General features: G+C 49.9%; 3 protein-coding genes across 5 annotated transcripts; all 3 read right to left on the reverse strand.

Annotated features, from left to right (window-relative positions):
* Positions 1-112: 112 nt before the first annotated feature.
* SPAG8 (sperm associated antigen 8) lies at positions 113-2,902 on the reverse strand. Of its 2 annotated transcripts, XM_069476584.1 has the most exons (7): positions 2,487-2,902; positions 1,431-2,373; positions 1,133-1,307; positions 893-938; positions 698-812; positions 515-577; positions 113-398 (listed from the first exon to the last, which is right to left on the reverse strand). In XM_069476584.1, exons 1-7 carry the CDS (start codon positions 2,519-2,521, stop codon positions 204-206), a joined length of 1,572 nt encoding a protein of 523 aa, XP_069332685.1. In that variant the 5' UTR covers positions 2,522-2,902; the 3' UTR covers positions 113-203. The 2 variants fall into 2 exon arrangements, with proteins under 2 accessions (XP_069332685.1, XP_069332686.1); XM_069476585.1 differs by lacking the exon at positions 1,133-1,307 and having other exon boundaries at positions 698-807.
* A 782-nt stretch (positions 2,903-3,684) lies between these two features.
* HINT2 (histidine triad nucleotide binding protein 2) lies at positions 3,685-5,819 on the reverse strand. Of its 2 annotated transcripts, none has more exons than XM_069474415.1 (5): positions 5,681-5,819; positions 4,369-4,509; positions 4,167-4,271; positions 3,990-4,062; positions 3,685-3,869 (listed from the first exon to the last, which is right to left on the reverse strand). In XM_069474415.1, the coding sequence occupies exons 1-5, from the start codon at positions 5,759-5,761 to the stop codon at positions 3,778-3,780; spliced, it is 492 nt and encodes a 163-aa protein (XP_069330516.1). In that variant the 5' UTR covers positions 5,762-5,819; the 3' UTR covers positions 3,685-3,777. The 2 variants fall into 2 exon arrangements, with proteins under 2 accessions (XP_069330516.1, XP_069330517.1); XM_069474416.1 differs by having other exon boundaries at positions 3,824-3,880; positions 5,681-5,805.
* A 3,080-nt stretch (positions 5,820-8,899) lies between these two features.
* FAM221B (family with sequence similarity 221 member B) lies at positions 8,900-16,444 on the reverse strand. Its single transcript, XM_069474417.1, has 7 exons — positions 16,289-16,444; positions 15,712-16,180; positions 15,383-15,526; positions 10,020-10,130; positions 9,629-9,826; positions 9,316-9,435; positions 8,900-8,937 (listed from the first exon to the last, which is right to left on the reverse strand). The coding sequence occupies exons 1-7, from the start codon at positions 16,442-16,444 to the stop codon at positions 8,900-8,902; spliced, it is 1,236 nt and encodes a 411-aa protein (XP_069330518.1).
* Positions 16,445-18,680: the final 2,236 nt, after the last annotated feature.

The raw sequence follows: 18,680 nt of genomic DNA on the forward strand, positions 1-18,680 counted from the left end.
GGATTAGGGATAACCCCAAGGAAAGGTTATGGGGTATGCACACGGTGACTCACAGAATCATTGAATTAGCAGTCTCAGGATGAGAGAGAACCCTTTATGTAAAGCCCCTTCATCAAGTACAGAGAGAATTAACTTCCTCCCAACCTCTCTAGTACAGACAGAAATAGATTCCATATGCTATATTCCACTTCCCTTCTCAACCCTTAGACAGGAGTCGTTCTCCCTGCTCCACCACCCTGCCCTCTTCCCTGACAGGCAAGGGAAGATATTTCTCCCAATTGGTGAAGATAATTCTCAGATTCATAGGGCAAAGGCTGCCCCAGAGACAAGGGCACTGGTGTTGAGAAGCTGCAGTTCTTCCGGAATGGTGTGTCCAATGTCCTGATGTTACTGACACCCTGGAGGAGTGCCAGGATGAGGAGGGATCCCGCCCTCCCCGAGTCAGAACAGAACAGTCTCTGCCCCGCCTTCTCCACCCCGTCCCTATTCTCAACTCCTAGTCACCCTCACACACCGGTAGCTGTGGTGCCCTCTGTATCCAGAAGGTTTCAGGCTGCTCCCAACGGTAGTCGTGAGGCTGTAAGGGATAGTACTGAGTAACTCCTGGCCTTCAGCCCTCTCTCTCAACCTCTGGGCCTGACGCTTTCCCACAGCTTGTCAGAGCCCAGCTGTGCAGTGGGGTGGGACGGGTTCTCACCTTTGTTGGGGCAGGAGGCCCTGCGTGCGCCAGCTCCCTTCGGTAGTCATGGTGTGTCACAGACTCGACCTCAAAGAGCTTCTTCGTGGGTTCTTGCTCTGCCTGCACCTCTTTACTATGCAGCAAGGGTGTCAAGGCCATTCTCCCCCAATTTTTCTCCTCCCCCATCCCCTTCCCTTTCCCTCAGTCTCTCACCAGATCTGGTGGTGCAGGAGCATCTCCAGCATGGCTTCACGCTTCCCTGTGAGAGGAAAGGGGGACGGCAGAAGGCGGGTCTGGTTAAGAAGCAGGCCCAGAAGAAACAAATTTGAGAAAAGCAAGAAAAACCTTGTGTTATTGCCCTTATATCCATCAGACAATCCACAGTCCCACCAGAAATTCCTTCCTCTCTTTTTTTCTCTAATGGACTCATTCTGGCCCTCTCATACTTCACACCTCTAAGTGGCCGATAGGGGTTTCCTGGGGGCTGGTATGAATCTTTCTGGGTGGTGCTGGAGGGCATGGGTGACTGTAGTTGCATGGTCAGCAGTCCCTGGTGTCCATGTCGGAAGAAATAACTCTCAGAGCCATCCTGCATCCTTGGAACTTGATCCAGGTGGTTGGTGGCTCTCTGTGGGTCCCAAGTTCAGCGACTATGATATCCCTTCTAATACTTACCCTTATCATAAACCACTCCCTCCCCTAGGAAACAGGGAAGCCTTCAAGAAAAGGGAGCAGGCCAAAACCTTAATACCTCTTCCTCCCAGTTGTGGAGGAGACACTGGCCCCGTGGCAACATTTCACAGAAAACCTTGGGTTTCCCTTTAACCTCTGAGGGTTTCCATAGCCCTCGGGCACCAGGTTCTGAGACTTGCAAAAATTCCCAGGGTGGTTGTTTCTGAGGCTCCCAATGGCAGTGGTGACTCCAGCAGGTATAATCAGGGATGAGATCTGCTGTGAGATTTCCAAACCTTGAATGAGTGCAGGGGCTGCGCTCAGGGCCAGGGCTAGTGCCTGGACCAGGCCTAGAGGCAGGGCCAGGACCAGGACCAGAGCCAGAGCCAGGGACAGAGCCACGGCCAGGACCAGAGCCAGAGCCAGGGACAGAGCCATTGCCAGGACCAGAGCCAGAGCCAGGGACAGAGCCACGGCCAGGACCAGAGCCAGAGCCAGGGACAGAGCCATGGCCAGGACCAGAGCCAGAGCCAGAGCCAGAGTCAAAGACAGAGCCATGGCCAGGACCACAGCTGGAGCCAGGAACAGGGCCAGAGCTGGAGCCAGGAACAGGGGCAGAGCTGGAGCCTGGAACAGGGGCAGAGCTGGAGCCTGGAATGAGGCTAGGGATAGAATTAAGGTCAGTTGTAGTACAGGGATCCCCAGTAATACAGGAAACATGGGTGGGTTCAAAGCCAAGACTCCCATGGCCTATTTTGTGGGTAAAGCTGGGTCCTGCTTGTGGCTCCCCAATGAGACTGAGATCAGAGGGCTCCCTGAGCTCAGAATAGGGCGCTGGGGCCTGTGTAGATAATGCTCCTGCTTTGGCAGTGTTGGTGGCTGCAGTGGCTTCAGCAGCTGATGTAGCCGCTGCAGCTGCTGTGGTTGCGGTTGCCAGAGCAGACCTAGGCCCGCCATCTGAAGACGGAAACGGTTCCGAAGTGGGCCCCTGAGCTTCAGAGCTGGGCTCTACGTCTACAGACCTGAAAGAAAGCAAAAGCAAAAGCTACAAGGTTGTCAAAAGCGCAGCAGAAGTCCGTTGAAGAAGAGGAAGTCCTCGTCCCCTTATGCCGGCAGCCAGAGCTGCGGCTCTCACCGCCACCGCGATCCTTCCGTAGACTCGGTCTCCATCTTCAGACTCCAGCTACCGGGTTGCCATAGAGACGGCAAACAACTCCTGGCGACTGCGCAGAACTAAGCTGGGCGGATGTGGAGGGTGAAGGTGGAGGCAGGTCCTCCGTGAGGCGGAAGTCTTAAATCTGGTGCGGTCTGGGAAGTCCGCTTTCCAGTCCGACTCCATTCTGCCTTAGCCGGGTTTTTAAAGTTCCGCTGGGCCAAGCCCTCGCCCTCCAAGCCCAAGCATGATTCTTTGCGGCTTTCTGAGGTGATTCTTTATGTGGATATGTTAGAGACAGGCACAGGGCTGTGGCGTCAGACAATAAGCGTACTTGGTGTGTTTGTGGAGGGGCAACAATAGCTTCCTCTTAGTTTGCCTAGTTCATTCTCAAAAGGAGGGCAGGTAGTCTTTAAAAAACTTTTAAGTATGAAAAGACATGAGCCAGCTTAAGAGCAAAATGATGAGACATATGGAGTAGTGAAAAGGTAGCAGCTTTCCCCCTCCGTGTGATTACTTCTCTAATAAAAGGCCCTCATGGACCACCCTCCTCCCAATCCCCCTTAGAACCTGGTTTGACCTCTGAATAAGGCCAGGACTGAGAAGGTCTTAGACCTCAGTTTCACTTTCTTCCTACTCATTCAGGCTCATTTATACTCCCACTTTCCTAGAAGCTTGACCTAGGTTAGACCACTTGTCATGAGGACTCAATGATCTGCTGGCAAGTGCTTCTTTTTTTTTCTTCTACTTCTTTTTTTAGAGACAGGGTCTGGCTCTGTCACCCTGGCTGGAGAGCACTGGTGGATCACAGCTCACTGTAACCTTGAATTACTGGGCTCAAGCGATCCTCCTGCCTGAACCTCCTGAGTAGCTGGGACTACAGGTGTGCACCACTAGGCCCTGCTAATCTTTAAATTTTTTGCAGAGATAGGGTCTGGTTTTGTTGCCCAGGCTGGTGTTAAACTCCTGGCCTCAAGCAGTCCTCCTGCCTCGGCCTCCCAAAGCACTGGGATTATAGGTATGAGCCACAGTGCTGGCCAGCAGGTGCTCCTTTAACCCTGGGTTGGGCCTCCTGAGGGTCTTTCACTCAGACCATATTCAAGGGGGATCATAACCCTGAATCAGATTTCTTTCCTTTTTGTGATATAAATCTTTGTATATTTAAGACAGGGATGCAAAATTGAGGAAGAGCAGGTTTATTAGCTTCACGGAGTCCCCTTTTCCCTTCCCCATCCAAGCATCCAGGTCTGAGATCCTTGGTCAGTTTGTAGGTTCAACCTGGAGGCCACTGGAGTTGTCGGCCCCCAAGTACGTGAATATGCAGGTGATACACAGATTGTGCACCCAGCTTCCCATCGTTGATCACTGAAATGGAGCTTGGGGTTAGAGGGTCAGGATCACAGCAAAGGTTAAAGAATGAAGATCATACTGAGAAGTATGAATTAGAATTCATAGGTGAGGGACCAAGAGCCATGGGTCACTCACCAAGTCGGTATCCATCTCCCAGGCCCTCAGCCTTTGCTATCTTCTTGGCCACAAGGAGTAGGTGTCCTAGAAGCTATAGGGAGAGGGGAGGGACATAAGTGGCTTCATTCATAGGAAGCAAAACCTCTAGCTGAGTTAGAGCTTCTCCCAGCCAAACTCTGGACCTGTTCTTCCCACCTGCTGGTCTTCTTCTTCAGCCTGGCTAATCCGAGGAATGGGCTTCTTAGGAATGACCAGGAAGTGCACAGGCGCCTGAGGGGCTACATCACGGAACACAAGACACTGGAAGCAATGACAAGCCAGAGGCCACCATGTTACTTCAACAGGCAGGATGGTATCTGTGAAATTCCTAAGGGGATGGGTCCTAAGGGCACCCCACCTGTTGGTCCTCATATAGAATGTCAGCTGGGAGGCTTCTGTCTAGGATCCGGGAGAAGATGGTTGGGGCTGCTCCCCCAGGAGCTGCCTGCTGGGCCTTGGCCACTTCATTCCCATCAGTCGCACCTGCAGCTCTTCGGACCTGAAGGTGGGTCACACATACCCAAGGGAGGGGATTGGCAACACCTCTTCCATGTACTTGGTTAGGGCTGGCAAAAGCTGGACTGACAATTATTAACTTTATCCTTCTAAGAACCTATTTGTGGTTCCCACCCAGGGGAAAAGTTGCTGAATTTCAGAGCACAAGCAGCAAAGGGTAGGGTCAGATGGTACTGCGCATGGTTAGATAACAGGCAATATTACTCCCAGCATTCAGCAGTGCAATTGATTCCTGCTAACATGTATATGAAATCTAGCACTGTTCAAGGGAAAGCATCCAGAATGAGACTGTGGAGATTTAGGTCTCAGTTCCTTTTTTAGCACTGAATTATACCTCAGATAACCCCCTTCTCTCGGCTTCATAAAATAGATGGTCTGCATTATCTCTTAAGATGTCTTGACGCTCCATATACTCTCACCTTGTTAATACATTTCCACTTATTTCGTGTTTTCTGATCTTTAAGCCTTGACTGTTTTATTTAGGTATTAATGCAATTGCTCTGTTTGATACTAGCTGATCCTGCCTCTGAGTGTCACATCCGACCTGACTGTGGATTTTAACTCTTGTCCTTTGTATCAATGGAGGTAAGAGTTCAGCTAATGATCTTAGCTCCCCCAGTCCCAGGAAATTGGAGGTAGGGAAGTCCCAGTTTCCCAGGGACTCGGAGAAGGCCGACGTCAGTGTGTCACATTGGGGGAGAAAGGGACGGGATGATTTTTTTCTGATCCCTAAGTCGCTTCTGGCAAGTAGGGGAGAATGAGAGGTTAACACTAGTACTCATTAGAAGGCCAAAGGTCTGATAGGGGTAGAGGACTAGCTCACTTCCTGCAGGGGGCACCGAGGAGGCTGCCTGGAGCAGGTGCCAGGCCCGCTGGGCTTCAGGCAGGCGAAGGCAGCAACTGCTACGGTAACCCTGTCCTGACCTCCGCGCCCGGGACTGTACAGGGCGGCGGTCATCGCTAGTTCGCTCTCCGGAGCCACCAGTTCGACCTCACCGAACAGACCCGGAGCTTGGGCAGGGGGGGCAGCGGCCACAGCCGGGCGCTCGGGCTGAGGCCCCGCGCGCTTTCGGGAGCCGGGAGGAATGCGGCCCCAGCCCTGGAGGGCGTCAGAGTCCGCGAGACCCCCTCCTTGCCCGCACGCTACTTCTCACCTGCGCCCCCCGCGACCCCGCGACCGCCACGGCCCTGCGCGCCGCGCGCAACCCGGCGGCCAGCACCACGGCTGCCGCCATCTTTCCGGAGCCGCGGGAACCTCCCGCCCGGGCCAGCACTTGGCTCTGCGGCGGGACGGAGGCGGGCAGTCAAGCAGCCGGTGAGCAGCAGCCATTGGCTCCACCCGCGGCCGGGCGAGTCCTGTCGTCCCATTGGAGCGCGCTCCTGGGCACGATCCACCCCCATTGGCTCCGCCGCCACTTTAGAGGCGAAATCTTTTTATCCCATTGGCTTCTGAAAACGCAGGGACAATTTTCCACTCCATTGGTTTCTTCTAGTCAGCGTGAACATTCTTTCCCCATTGGCTCCCCTAAGTGTAACAGTTTCCATTGGAGGTGGGATTTTCTCCTCGTTGGATATGATGCCCAACATTGGCTTGGCTTAGGTTGCGGCTCCCGAGTGGGTGGGGCTTTTGGGTCTAGGCTTGTCCTCTTCAGGTCTGGCCCCAACTGGTGGGCCGGGAGGAAGGGGGCGGGGCTCGGTCACCTGCTGCACAAAGGACTAAGTCATTTAGACCCCTTCACTGCATTGGTCAGGAGGAGGGCGGGATTCTGAGGGCATTCGGCGCTCATTGGCTCCAGGAACTACCCGGGCTGGGCTAAAGGTGAACTGGGACAGAGTCATTTTTTTAACTGGTGGGATCGATGCCCAGCATTTTCTTCCCAGGGGCAGTTTCAGCCCCTTGAACATTTCAGAGGTTTTAACTTATCTAAGGGCAATTCCGCCTTAATTTTATGTTTTTGTTAACATATTCACTCCATCGACTACAGTTTTGCGGTTTTTGCATCGATTTTGTAAACGGGCAGAGATGGGAAGGTCCTGTCTTTGCCGCACTACTAATAAGCAAAAGAGTATGCATCAAATGTTTTTTTCTAATCAGAAAAGATGTGTGATACAGTTAGCTCGGTGCCTGGCATTTTCCATGAATCAGGTTTGCTCTGCTGGAATATATTTCTACATAAGAAACATGGTGTCTCAAAATGCTGATATATTCAGGCACTGGGTAACTTTTAGTCTAATATCACATAGAACACGTTACCACTGTTATCTTTAGGGTTTTTTTTTTCAGCACATGGCCTGACACATATAGGTGCTTAATAATTGTTGAATGAATAACATTTGGTGTTTCCTTTCATTTCCTTTCATAATATATATTTCATATTATATTATTCTTCCACTTATAATCAATTTTTCATATTTTTACATAGTCTATGTAAATATGCTTTGTAATGGCTGCATAATATTTCCATGAATGAGTTTATCATAGTAACCCTTCCTCTATGGTTGACTATTAGTTGAATTAGTTATAGGTCAATGGTTGTCATGGTGCATATAACCAGTGTTGAGGAAATCTTTGCTTCTAGAGATAGTACAATCTCTTTTATATAGCTATATTATTGTTAGAAAGTTCTTTCTCCTCCTAAGGGCAGACATTTGATCCTGTCATTTTCCCCTAGAAGTCCAGGCTGCATTCCTTCCCTTGGAAGGACAGATGGCCTCCCTAAATGTAGGAAATGTAGAATGGCCTCTTTGCTGTGCCCCAGAGGCTGCAATTCTCTGTGTGCCTCTGGGACACTGGGAGACCCTAGAGCTGCCCTGGAGGAGGGCAAGAGATAAGTGGATCTGGGATCTAGGAAGTGGAAGAAAACCAGTCTGGAGGAGTAGGTGAGCATAAAGCACTTTGAAGCTGCTTATTTCTTTGGGTTTTCATAGAGAGCAGGCGACACAGAGGTTATTCCTGTTTTACAGATCCAGAAACTGTGGCTCAAAGAGGGAAAGTGACTTGCCTAGGGCTAGCCTGTTAGTGTCAGAAGCTCCAACTCCCCTAAGAATCATCTGTGGCCTTCCTAGTCACTCCCCCATATTCACTGATTTTGACCCCTGGCCCAGTCTTCTCTACTCCAAGCACTTGTCATCACCTGCAGCTGTTCTCATCTGAAAGCTGCAATGCTCTGCAGCCTCTGACCACTGTCTCCTGTACTTCAATCCCTGCCGCTACATCTGCTGCAGGACCTCATTAGAGACTTCTATTTTTTTGACTGCTCCCTTTTTCAATCTGTCTATTGCTTCCTGGCGTCACTTTCTTTCCCTATGTGTGTGGTCTACTGCCTTCACATGTTCATACCTTCTTTTGCCTTATTTTCCTGCTCATACTCTCCTACACCTTCGTGTATTAACCTAAATATTTTACTTGTCTGCTCTAACTAGGTTCTCACTTTCAACTGTACCTGAATCCTGAACTACCCACTGATCAGGTTTTTCTCCAACACCCTACATTAGCCTTCCCAAACCTTCACCTTTCTCTTCCTGTCTCCCCTACTCCCTCCCTGGCCTTCTGACTACAGACCCTCAAATGGCCCCATCCCACTCTTGCCCCTCATTCCACACCAGCAATTGGCCTTATCGCCTACTTCAAAAGGAATATAAAAGCCATCAGAGGGGAACAAGATCCCACTCCCTGAAGCTCAGTGAAGGCACCATCGTTTCTGCCTTCCTCGTGGTCTTAGGAAGTAGTGTTTCTCTTGTCCAGAGCAAATCCCTTCACCTCTGCCTTGATCTCACCATCTCCCTTCATCTCTGGGATCTAAACTCACCAGGCATCTCACCTCTCTATTCTGTATCTTTCAAGGTCTTTTTGTCTACCAGCCTCTTCCTCTTTTCCTTCCTAAAAAAGTGCTTCCTTAACTCCACATCTCCCTCTGGATATTGTCTGATTTCTCTCCTGCACTTTTCACCCAAGCTTCTTGAAGAGACTCCTTCAGACTCGCTGCTGTTTGACTTCTATCCCCCCTGTACCAGGGTGAAACTGTACTCTCTGAAGTCCTCAAGGACCTTCTAATTGCAAAACCCAATGGCTACTTTTCAGTCTTTGTCTTACTGGTGTCCCAGCTGCATCTAACATCACTTCCCACTCTATTCTTCTTGAAACTTCCTCCTTTCTTGGCTTCCTTGAAGCTACTCTCCTTCTGATATCAAAGCCAGCAGGTTGAATGTGGGTGTGATGGAGGCAGATGGCTGGATCCAGCTTCTCTCTTGCCCCCAGTAGGCGTTGACTCTAAGGTATTAGGCTGTCTGTCCCTGGGCTAGACTCTATCTGCCCCATAAAGAGCCATGTCAGGTTCCAGTGACTTCCCCTTTATTGCTGATATAGGCCAGCCTCACACAGACCTGCGCCAATTGTTGACAGTATCTGTCCCTGGAGGAGGGAAGAGCAGAAGTGAAAGGGTCAGGTATGGGGGTCAGATGTAGGGCCAGGCTGGGGGCTGCGTGGGTCAGGGAGCCCAGGGGGGCTAGGGTGGGGGCTGGGAAGGCCAGAGGGCCCCTGCCTCTGCAGGGCCTCGAAGTCAGAGTTGTGGATGATGGCTTCTCCAAGGACAGGCATCTCTGCAAAAGGCACATAGTCTGCTCCTGGGGGTGAAAACCAGTGAAGGCATGGATGTGAGGGGTGGGGGTGGGAGGGGTGAGGGAAGGGAGTGTGGTAGTCCTGGAGGGGATGGTTGAGGATGGAGGTGCCTTCCTGCCTGGCCTTCTCACTACAGACCCTGAATGGCCCCATCCCAGGTTGCTGCCTCACCGTGAGGCCTTCCTCCTCGCCGCCGGGTCTCCCCTGTCTCAAAGAAAGTCTCATGTTCTTCCCAGCGCCGGTCACAGGCCACACAGAGAAAATTAGACTCAAAATATTTGCAGCAACAACCTAGGGCAAAAGGGCAGCCAAAAAGAGTATAGGAAATTGGGGTATCCCCATGGGCCAACAACATTCTCATCTCTTCCTCATCAACCACACACCCAAGTCTCTCCTACCGGCTCCCTATCATTACCCCCAAACCATTTGTATCCTGTCTCCACTCGTGCCCCTCCCAATATGCTCCTTGCCCTCTAGAAGTTACCATGATGCTTGCAGGGATGGGACCCAGTGGCCGCGTGTTCTTCATGGCTGTGTTTGCAGCGACATTGGGCCCTCCAGGCCTTGGGGTCGAAGGTGGCCCGTCTCCTGAGCCAGAACTCACCCACCTCCTCTGGGCGTGACGGGATAAAGCAGAACATGAGGCAGCGGCACTGGCTCACACTGCAGGGCACAGATATGTCTGTGGGATTGGGGTGGGTGGTAGGGTGAGACCAGCACCTGACAGGGCCTGGCCTTCCCATGGCAACCCCTTTCCCCATGTGACGTGTGTGTGCACACGCATACGCACACACACTTTCTCTCATGCATCCCAAGATGTGACAGAGTACAGTTATCTCTCCACACATGACAGGGGCTGGTCATGTCTCCCCTACCTGAGATAATCTTGTGCTCTCTCAACAAGTGTCCACAAAAGCATTTGGACTCATCCCCAATCCGGAAACAGTTCCATAGGTAATGAGGGCAGCGCCAGCCAATGTAAAGACCTAGGTGTGGAGGGATTGAGTAATAAGGAAAAGTGAAAAGAGAAAAAATCCTAAGCTCCCCTCAAGTGTTCTCACCTATCTCCTGCAGAGTGGGCTCACCTCTCCCCTTGGGTGTATTCATCTCCACCTGAAAATCCTCACCTCTGCCCCTTTAGACTTTTTTCCCCTCAAGATTTTCTCATTACCCCACAAGTGTCTTCAGTTCCCTTCCTACCCAGGATCCACTCCATCTCTGTCAGCCTGTCAGAGTGACCCGAGATGGTCTTCAGCTTCTGAGCAGGAAGATTATAGATTAAATCTTGTTTAAAGATGAACATGAGCCTCACTGATTTCTCTGTGGCTATGGGGATTCTTATCTCCTCCCCTCGCCACAGGGGACAGGGAAGATGATTGGCCAGGTGTACAAAAGAGGCTGGGGACTGGCTCCTAAGCAGCATGGTTATTGAAGGTGCCTGAAGAGGAGGAGGAGGTTGGGCAACCCGGTGCCAGGAGGTAGGAGGAGGGCTTCCCTCACTTTTCCAGTTGGTACCTTCATACTTCCCTTTTGTGTTCCTGGTGCTAATGCCCTCTATGAAGCTGAGAAGTGCTGCCAAAGGTTCTCCAAGGACCAGGAGAAAGGGATAGGTCAGAAGTCATAGGTGGTAAAGACCAAAAATTACAAGTTGCCAGGCCAAGAAGGGAGGCGTGGAAGGAAGGTGAGGCTAAGAAGTACCCCTGAGAGCAGGTACCAGCAAGAGGCTGGGTTCAGCAGTGAGGTCTGAAACTGTTTGGCTTCACAGCCAATTTCACCACAAGGTGCTGTGTAAATGTAGAGGAGAACCAGACAGCACTATCCCATTCAGATTCTCTCATCCTCCATGAGAGCTGAGAGCATCCTAACTTCTGGCCAAGAATCCTGTTTAAGTCCCCATGCAGTGGGACCTTCAGCTGTAGGACTCTTATTCCCACTTAAAGGTGAAATGTCACGTCCACCAGAAACCTGTTCCTGTCACCGTACAGTGCATTATAATGCACTGTTCACTTGTATTCCCGTTAGTCTATGAACTCCTCAAGGGAAGGGTCTGTCTTTTCATCCACATCTCTAATCCTACCACAGGGCCTGGCATAAAACAGGTGCTGAAAGAATGTAGACTGCCTGACTAAATGAATGAGCAGGTTCCTTCAAGAGGGAAGAGAGATCCAGTATTCCAGGCATAACCCTGATGTTCCATAAGAAAGATGAGAAAGATTTGGTGTCCCCTGGTCTTTCACTCTGGCCAGGGCCACCATCCACAATTCTGCGCCTCAGACTAGGCTTTCTTGTCTTACCCATAGCCTCTCAGGATCTAAATCCTGTCCAGATGTGGCGTTTGGCTTCACTGCTTGATACCGACAGCCTGTGGTGTCAGTGTCCTATTACACCAGGGAGGCCTGGTTGAGAGGACAGCGTACAGGCAGTCACAATGGGGGTGGGCGGGAGCCAGGATTCCACTGGAGGAGTTCTGAATTCTGTCTGCAGTAGCAGGATCTGTTAAAGGAGCAGGTGATGTGCAGAGGTGAACAGGGTCAGTGCCCATAGATCAAGGCCTGCTTTGAGGGCCGGGGCAGTAAAGTCTAAGCACTGGTGTGGGAATCAGAGCCCAACATTCAGATGAAGAAGACTAGAGTTTGAACAGGGAGATTGGCAACTATTCCTCAGATTCTATTACAGGTTTCAGTGCTCTTAAAGAGAGACAGTTGGCATCTGGCAGTAGATTCCAGTGTGGGACCCTCTACCCTCTGCCCTGATTCCAAACTCCCTTCCTGTTATGAGTGGACAAGGACTGGCAGGGGAAAGAGATGTTATCTGGGATGCCATTTTAATTATGTACAACACAGTCTAATTCCATGATCACATAATCACATTTGCATGATAACATCTCTTTATGCATGGAATGTCTCCATACAACATACAGTTGTCTTTACAGGAAGGATGTCTCCAGCCTAGACCTCTCTCCTGAGCTTCAGACCCACAGGGCCAGCTGTCTACTAGACTCTTTCACCAGCATGTTCCATGAGTACATGTATTACATCCAATTATTCCTTTCAAACCTGGCTCTCATCCTTTGTCCTCTGTTCATCCAACACATGCTTACCAAGCAGCTACACTGTTTTAGGCATTCGTTTAATGGCACCATCAATCAGTTATGTATGTCAGAAACCATTCTAGGCATTTCTCTCTTGCTTATCCTACATATCCAGTGGTCCAAGGGTCAGTTTTACCTTGTAAAACTTAGTATTTCTGTTCACTTCTCCCCACCTATACCCATTCGCTTCTTACCTGGATTGTTCCCAGTGCCTCACAATGTATTCTTCCCATCTCCAGTCTTGTCTTTCTCTGGTCTAGCCTATTGCCAGGGTGTTCTTTCTTTTTTTTTTTTTAGACAGAATCTTGCTCTGTTGCCCGGGCTAGTGGTGTCGGCTTAGCTCACAACAACCTCAAACTCCTGGGCTCAAGCAATCCTCCTGCCTTAGTCTTCAGAGTAGCTAGGACTACAGGCATGCACCACCATGCCTGGCTAATTTTTTTTTTTCCTAATTTTAGTTGCCCAGCTAATTTCTTTCTATTTTTAGTAGAGACGAGGAGATGGGGTCTCACTCTTGCTGAGGCTGGTCTAGAACTCCTGACCTCAAGCGATCCTCCTGCCTCGGCCTCCCAGACTGCTAGGGTTACGGCATGAGCCACCAAGCCAGGTCCAGGGTGATCTTTCAAAAACACAAATCTGTTCATGTGATTGTCCTATTTGGAATCTCTTAGTGATTTTCAGTTGCCTTCAGGATATAATCCCAACTCTTTAGCTTGGCACAGAAATGCCTGTGCAATTCTACTCTTCTAGAGCTGAGTAGGCTACTCGCCCCACCACTCTCTGCACTAGGCATAATGCATTGCTACAGTTTCCTGTGGTGCCTTTCCCTGCCATGTCTCACCTTACCCCACTCTTTAATTGGCTACCTCTTCCTACTCATCTTACAGGTGTCAGCTGAGAAGTCATTCTTTCCAAAGCTTATTATTCCTCAAGCACTCCAGATTCAGTGCCCCCTTTTTCTGTTTTTTTCATGCAGCAGTCTGGGCTGACCTTGATTATAGTAACTGTTAGAGTGAATTATAATTGTCCTTTTACTTATTGGCATCTTTCATTAGAGTGTAAATTATTTGAGGAATTTTGTGTTTGAACCCCTACCAGCACCACCGCCTCCACAGGTAGCTCAGTGCCCGGTAGATACTTGGTGCTCAATAAATGTTTGTTGAATGAATAAAAGAAAAGCTTATGCTTGATATTCCTCTACACATCACATACAATGTTATGGATTTCTGACTCTCCAGGGACTCAAGATTCTCAATATTAGGAGGGATCTCAAATATTATTTATTTATTTATTTTGAGACAGAGTCTCGCTCTGTTGCCCAGGCTAGAGTGCCATGGCATCAGCCTAGCTCACAGCAACCTCAAACTCCCAGGCTCAAGCAATCCTTCTGCCTCAGCCTCCCGAGTAGCTGGGACTACAGGCATGCGCCACCATGCCCGGCTAATTTTTTTTATATATATATATATAATTTTAGCTGTCCAGATCATTTCTTTCTATTTTTGGTAGAGATGGGGTCTCGCTCTTGCTCAGGCTGGTCTCGAACTCCTGAGCTCAAACGATCCGTCCACCTCGGCCTCCCAGAGTGCTAGGATTACAGGCATGAGCCACCGCACCCGGCCTTATTTATTTTTTTGAGACAGAGTTTCACTCTGTTGCCCAGGCTAGAGTGCCATGGCGTCAGCCTAGCTCACAGCAACCTCAAACTCCTGGGCTCAAGCAATCCTCCTGTCTCAGCCTCCCGAGTAGCTGGGACTACAGGCGTGCACCACCACGCCCCGCTAATTTTTTCTATATATATTTTTAGTTGTCCAGATAATTTCTTTCTCTCTCTCTCTCTATATATATATATGTGTGTATGTGTGTGTGTGTGTGTGTATATATATATATATATATATATATTTAGTAGAGATGGGGTCTTGCTCTTGCTCAGGCTGGTCTTGAACTCCTGAGCTCAAACGATCCTCCTGCCTCGGCCTCCCAGAGTGCTAGGATTACAGGCGTGAGCCACCACGCCCAGCCCCAAATATTTTTGTTCAGGGTGAATGACACTTAAATTTCTGCATAAAACTGCCTGTTTAAACAGGAAAATGAAGAAGTTCAGTTCAAAGAAGAAAAGGAAATACAGTGACCTTGAAGAGAGTAGGTAGAGCGGATAGGAGGTTCTGAGAGGGGAAATGGGGGTGCTGAACAGACCCTGCCTTTGCAAGAAAATAAGTGTAACAGAAGATGTTAGGCAAACAAAGCCATTTCAATGTCTGAGTTGAAACTGAGAAACAAATGAGATCATTGTGACTTCCTTGGCTGGGGGGCAGGGGGGAGGGTCCTTGCATGGGAATGGGGAAAGTAAATTACAGAGGAGGGATAAGGATATAGAATTATTTCGTTGTCTTTATATCTTAGGCCGCTCTATTCCTATCATAAGGGGAAGGGATATGAAAGACCAAAATAAATCCAGTGACATCTATTGAATTCAATCTAGAAATCCCAGAATCCTTATAGCAGCAGGTCAGGGTGGCCCTCTTCCTGAAGGTAATCCCTACAGATATGACGTCAGTAACAGAGGTAGACATGTGCACTTACACAGTTCATCTGTACGCAGCACGCACTAACAGGACTGTCAAGAGTACTAATTGTGGGCTGAGACTTGGAATCCACAGGGCCAGAGGACTTGGCTCTCCTCTTTGGTGAGGAGACCCAAAGCTTTTGGTTACCCAGCATGGGCCTGGCATGCAAGAGTGGCAGCCTTTTAATGGAGTGCCACCAAAGGGACTAAGGCCTTTGACATGTCAGAACAGTAAGTCTCCTGGAGACTTTCCAGGGTCCAGGGTCATCTCTGCCTTAGGGTCTTGTTTAGGTGTAGGTTGTCTGGGCCCTATATCTGGGGTGGGCCTGTCATCTTTCTGTTTTTAACAGTTTTAGTTCAGTCGCCTCTCCGTATCTGGGCTTTATATGAATACCCTCACTTTTTTGTCTGTGTCCTGGTATTCCTTGGCCCACCTGCCTGTTCCCCTTCCAGATCCCAGGCATGTGGTATTGCCATTTCCATATGGGGCAGCCATCTGTTGAATGGGCAGGTTCCCAGATCCTTTTGGATTGGAGGATGTCCATGGGCCTGTCACAGGCCTTTGAAAGGCCACCTGTGCTCACCTGTCTGGATGGCATTCAGGGCAGCATTCTTCTCCCATTGGAAAAGATGATTCACCTGCGTATCAAACTCCTTTCTGTGCATTGTCTTAGCCACTGCCACCAGCTCTGCCTGCTTAGCAGGGACCACTGGGCGGACTGTGTAACCTGGGAAGGGAGGGTCTGAGTAACTAGTGGAAAGTGAGGAGGCCCTAAACCTAAGAGAAGGGGCCATGTCCAAGAGTAACTCAGTATCCTCCTTCTGGGGCAGGTCAAGAACTGTGGACAGTGGTGAGGACAGGGGAAAGGGCAGGAGCAATTACGGCTAGCTCCTTTCTTCCCCTTCTTCTTGCTCAGCTGGTGTCCAAGATGCGCTGTGTGAGCAGTGTTGTCACTGGCATCCACTCCCTCCTCATCCTCTCTTGCCTCTTCCTTCTGCTTTGCAGATGTGTCCATGTAGACCTGGCTTGAAGGACCTGGAAGGGAGTGCTTTGGAGGGCTTTCAGATTCAGAGACCTGGGTGGACACCCTTGACTGGGAGGCCTGATTGTAAGAAGACTCAGAGGAGAGGTCCTCCCCCAATGCATCAGAGGAAGACACAGAGACAGGGCCTACTGATGGGAGATGAAGACTAAGGTGTTTCTCTGGGACCACTGAGATGTGACTATCCAATGGATTCTCAAAGGTAGGGGTTTCCAAAGGGATCCCAGAGATGGAGTGTCCTAAAGAGGTCTTAGAGTTGGAAGGCTCCAGATGGGTTTCAGAGGTGTGGGTCCCTAATGGGGTCTGTGAAGGGGGTGGCACCAAAGGGGATTCAGAGGTGTTCATCTCTAATGGGGTCTGTGAAGGAGGTGGCACCAAAGGGGATTCAGAGGTGTGGGTCTCTAATGGGGTCTGGGAAGGAGATGGCACCAAAGGGGATTCAGACATATGGGGCTCCAAAGGGGTCTCAGAGATGGAAGGCTCCAAGAAGGTTTCAGAGAGAGGGTCCTCCTGTAAGTCCTCAGCAGAGGGTTCCTTTGAAGAGGGATGATCCTCTGCATCCATGGTGGCATGAGACTCTTCTGTGACCTCGTCTGCTTCCATCTAGTGGTAGAATAGTGTAAGGCTTCATTAGGTTGGGATTGGAGGGTAGGCATTCAGGGCAGAGCCTAGGATTCACAGGACATTATGGAATTAGGATAAGATTCTCAGGGCACCTGAGATACAAGAGGGAAACAAAACGAGTTCTGAGTCTTAGGGTATGATGCCAGGAGGTTCACCCATGTGTCCAGACCTCATGTGGCATGCTGCTGTGGGTTGTTTGGGTGTTGGAGTTTAAAGACTGAAAGGCTGAAGTAGGCAGAATCCCATCAGTAGATGGTAGCAGAGAACCATGCCCCAGGAGGGAGCCCAAACAGAGCCACTTGGCCAGACCAAGAGCAGGGTCCTTGGCATACCTTAAGACCCTGGAAGTCTGGCTGTGGAATTCCAGAGACTGGGAATACCAAGCCAAAGTTGAGGTTGGCTCCTGAGAGTGCAGGAGAATGCAATGATGCATAAGTCAGAGCCCTGTATATAGTCTGGTTTTGTCTAGGGACCACACACATCCTCCCTTGATGATGTCATTGATGTTCAAGGCTTCAACTACTTCTGGCTGTATGCTGATGACTCCTAAATCCATATTTCTAGTTCAGATCTTTTTCAACTCTTGTACTTCACACTCATACCCCATCGCCTGCTGGACATTTCTAACTGGGTCTTCCCACAGGCATTATAACAGAATGTTGAGAATTATCCTAATTGTCTCCTTTTCCCCAAGCACTCATCTTCAAATAGGCACCAAGAACTGTATTTCTCATCTTCTAAATATTCCCAAAATGCATTTTCTCCTTTTGTTTCCCTCCAATTTTATTCAAGTTTTCATCATCTTCAGCCTGGGTTGAGTAATAACTTTGCCCCTCCAATGCCATTCCCAGCATATTAATCCATTCCCCCTTTCTTTCATTCATTTATGTAACTTACACCTTTACAAAGAGCCTAATCATACAATTTTACTCAGGCATTGTGCTAAGAGCTGGACTTGGTTGAGTCTGGGAGAGAGACAGGTTAACCAACAATGACAATACAAATGAATTGATGTTGTGCTGGGGTGAGATTGGGATGCTGTGGGGAGGCGGGTATGCCTAATTTCTGCTGGAAGGATATAGTCTTCCTTCCTGACCCAATCAAGATCTTTCTAAAATGCAAACCCAACACTGGCATCCCATGGCTTAAAAACATTCAGTGACTCAGCCTAAAGGATTAAGTCCAAATTTCTTGGCCCTTACATTCAGGGCCTGTCACTATTTGCAACATTGCCTGAGGATTCATTTCTGCCTTAACTTTCCCTGTTCTCTACCTTCTCCCCATGCTCCAGAGACTCTAGATACATCCTTTCTTAAACTGATCAGAACCTTTCTGAAGTGGAGGTTTGGGAAGGGAAGTAGAGGCAGAGGTAGGATGATGGGGAGGAAGATGACCAGAGTTGGCTAGAAGGAAAAGAGACCTGAGGGTGGCGAACCAGAGAATGGGAGGAGAGGAAGGGAAAAGAGAAGGAGAGGAGGAAAGTGGGCAGAGGGGAGGGTAAGGATGGGAAGTACAGAGGGGAGGGGTTGGACTGAGGGGTGGCAGGAGGACAGAGGTGTTAGGAGGGAGAACGGGATGGAAGTTTGGGGGGGAGGGGCGTTGGAGAAACTACATACCTCTGGGCTTTGGCTTGGTTTTTACAAGTCCTTAGGTCAGGGTCTTGCCTTAGGATGGGAGGGAAAGTGTTGGTCCCGAAAGAGGGAAGGTTCTTGGTTGTGGAGGAGCTTCAGCTGCAGGTGCTGCGTGTTGAAAAACCCTGCCTGAAAGTCTACTATTTGAGGGAGGGGACTTGGATATCTGCACAACTTCACAAAGGAGCTCTGGCCTGACCTGGGGAAGGGTGAAAAGGGAGAAGGACAAGGGGGTCCGGGGCTGATGAAGGAGGGGCTTGACTGAAGCTTCTGGAACCCCTGCCGGGAGAGGAGGGATCCATCACCAGAGCAACCGGGACGCCTAGTAGTGTCCAGGGCAACAGCAGTCCGGTCACCTCCCTAGCGGGTGAGGTCTCCTGAGTGGGCTGCATTGGGTCCGGAGGGTTCACTTCTGAAAAGGGGGGTTTTGCGGGATCTCTGTGAGCAAGTCTCTGGGTAGGATCTGCGGATATGTGTAGGTACGTCCGTGGGGAGTCTGGGATTGTGAAGGTTCTGTAGGACTCCTTTGAGATAGCTGTGGGGCGGTCGGTGGAGGCTGTGAGGTGGGCACTGGGGCTCCGCGC

Source organism: Eulemur rufifrons, chromosome 7 (genome assembly GCF_041146395.1).
Source record: "Eulemur rufifrons isolate Redbay chromosome 7, OSU_ERuf_1, whole genome shotgun sequence".
NCBI classification, from domain to species: Eukaryota; Metazoa; Chordata; class Mammalia; order Primates; family Lemuridae; genus Eulemur; species Eulemur rufifrons.

Excerpts from the sequence above, each read along its gene's own strand:
- SPAG8 (XM_069476584.1), bottom strand. The coding sequence starts at position 2,521 with ATGGAGACCGAGTCTACGGAAGGATCGCGGTGGCG. Across the intron at positions 2,374-2,486 it reads ACGGAAGGATCGCGGTGGCG|GTCTGTAGACGTAGAGCCCA; the intron begins GTGAGAGCCGCA and ends GCTTTCTTTCAG. Across the intron at positions 399-514 it reads AGAGGGCACCACAGCTACCG|GGTGTCAGTAACATCAGGAC; the intron begins GTGTGTGAGGGT and ends GCACTCCTCCAG.
- HINT2 (XM_069474415.1), bottom strand. The coding sequence starts at position 5,761 with ATGGCGGCAGCCGTGGTGCTGGCCGCCGGGTTGCGCGCGGCGCGCAGG. Across the intron at positions 4,063-4,166 it reads CTGAAGAAGAAGACCAGCAG|CTTCTAGGACACCTACTCCT; the intron begins GTGGGAAGAACA and ends CTCTCCCTATAG. Across the intron at positions 3,870-3,989 it reads GGGAGATGGATACCGACTTG|TGATCAACGATGGGAAGCTG; the intron begins GTGAGTGACCCA and ends GCTCCATTTCAG.
- FAM221B (XM_069474417.1), bottom strand. The coding sequence starts at position 16,444 with ATGGAAGCAGACGAGGTCACAGAAGAGTCTCATGCCACCATGGATGCA. Across the intron at positions 15,527-15,711 it reads GCATCTTGGACACCAGCTGA|GTTACACAGTCCGCCCAGTG; the intron begins GCAAGAAGAAGG and ends CTCCCTTCCCAG. Across the intron at positions 9,827-10,019 it reads AGAGCACAAGATTATCTCAG|ACATATCTGTGCCCTGCAGT; the intron begins GTAGGGGAGACA and ends CCAATCCCACAG.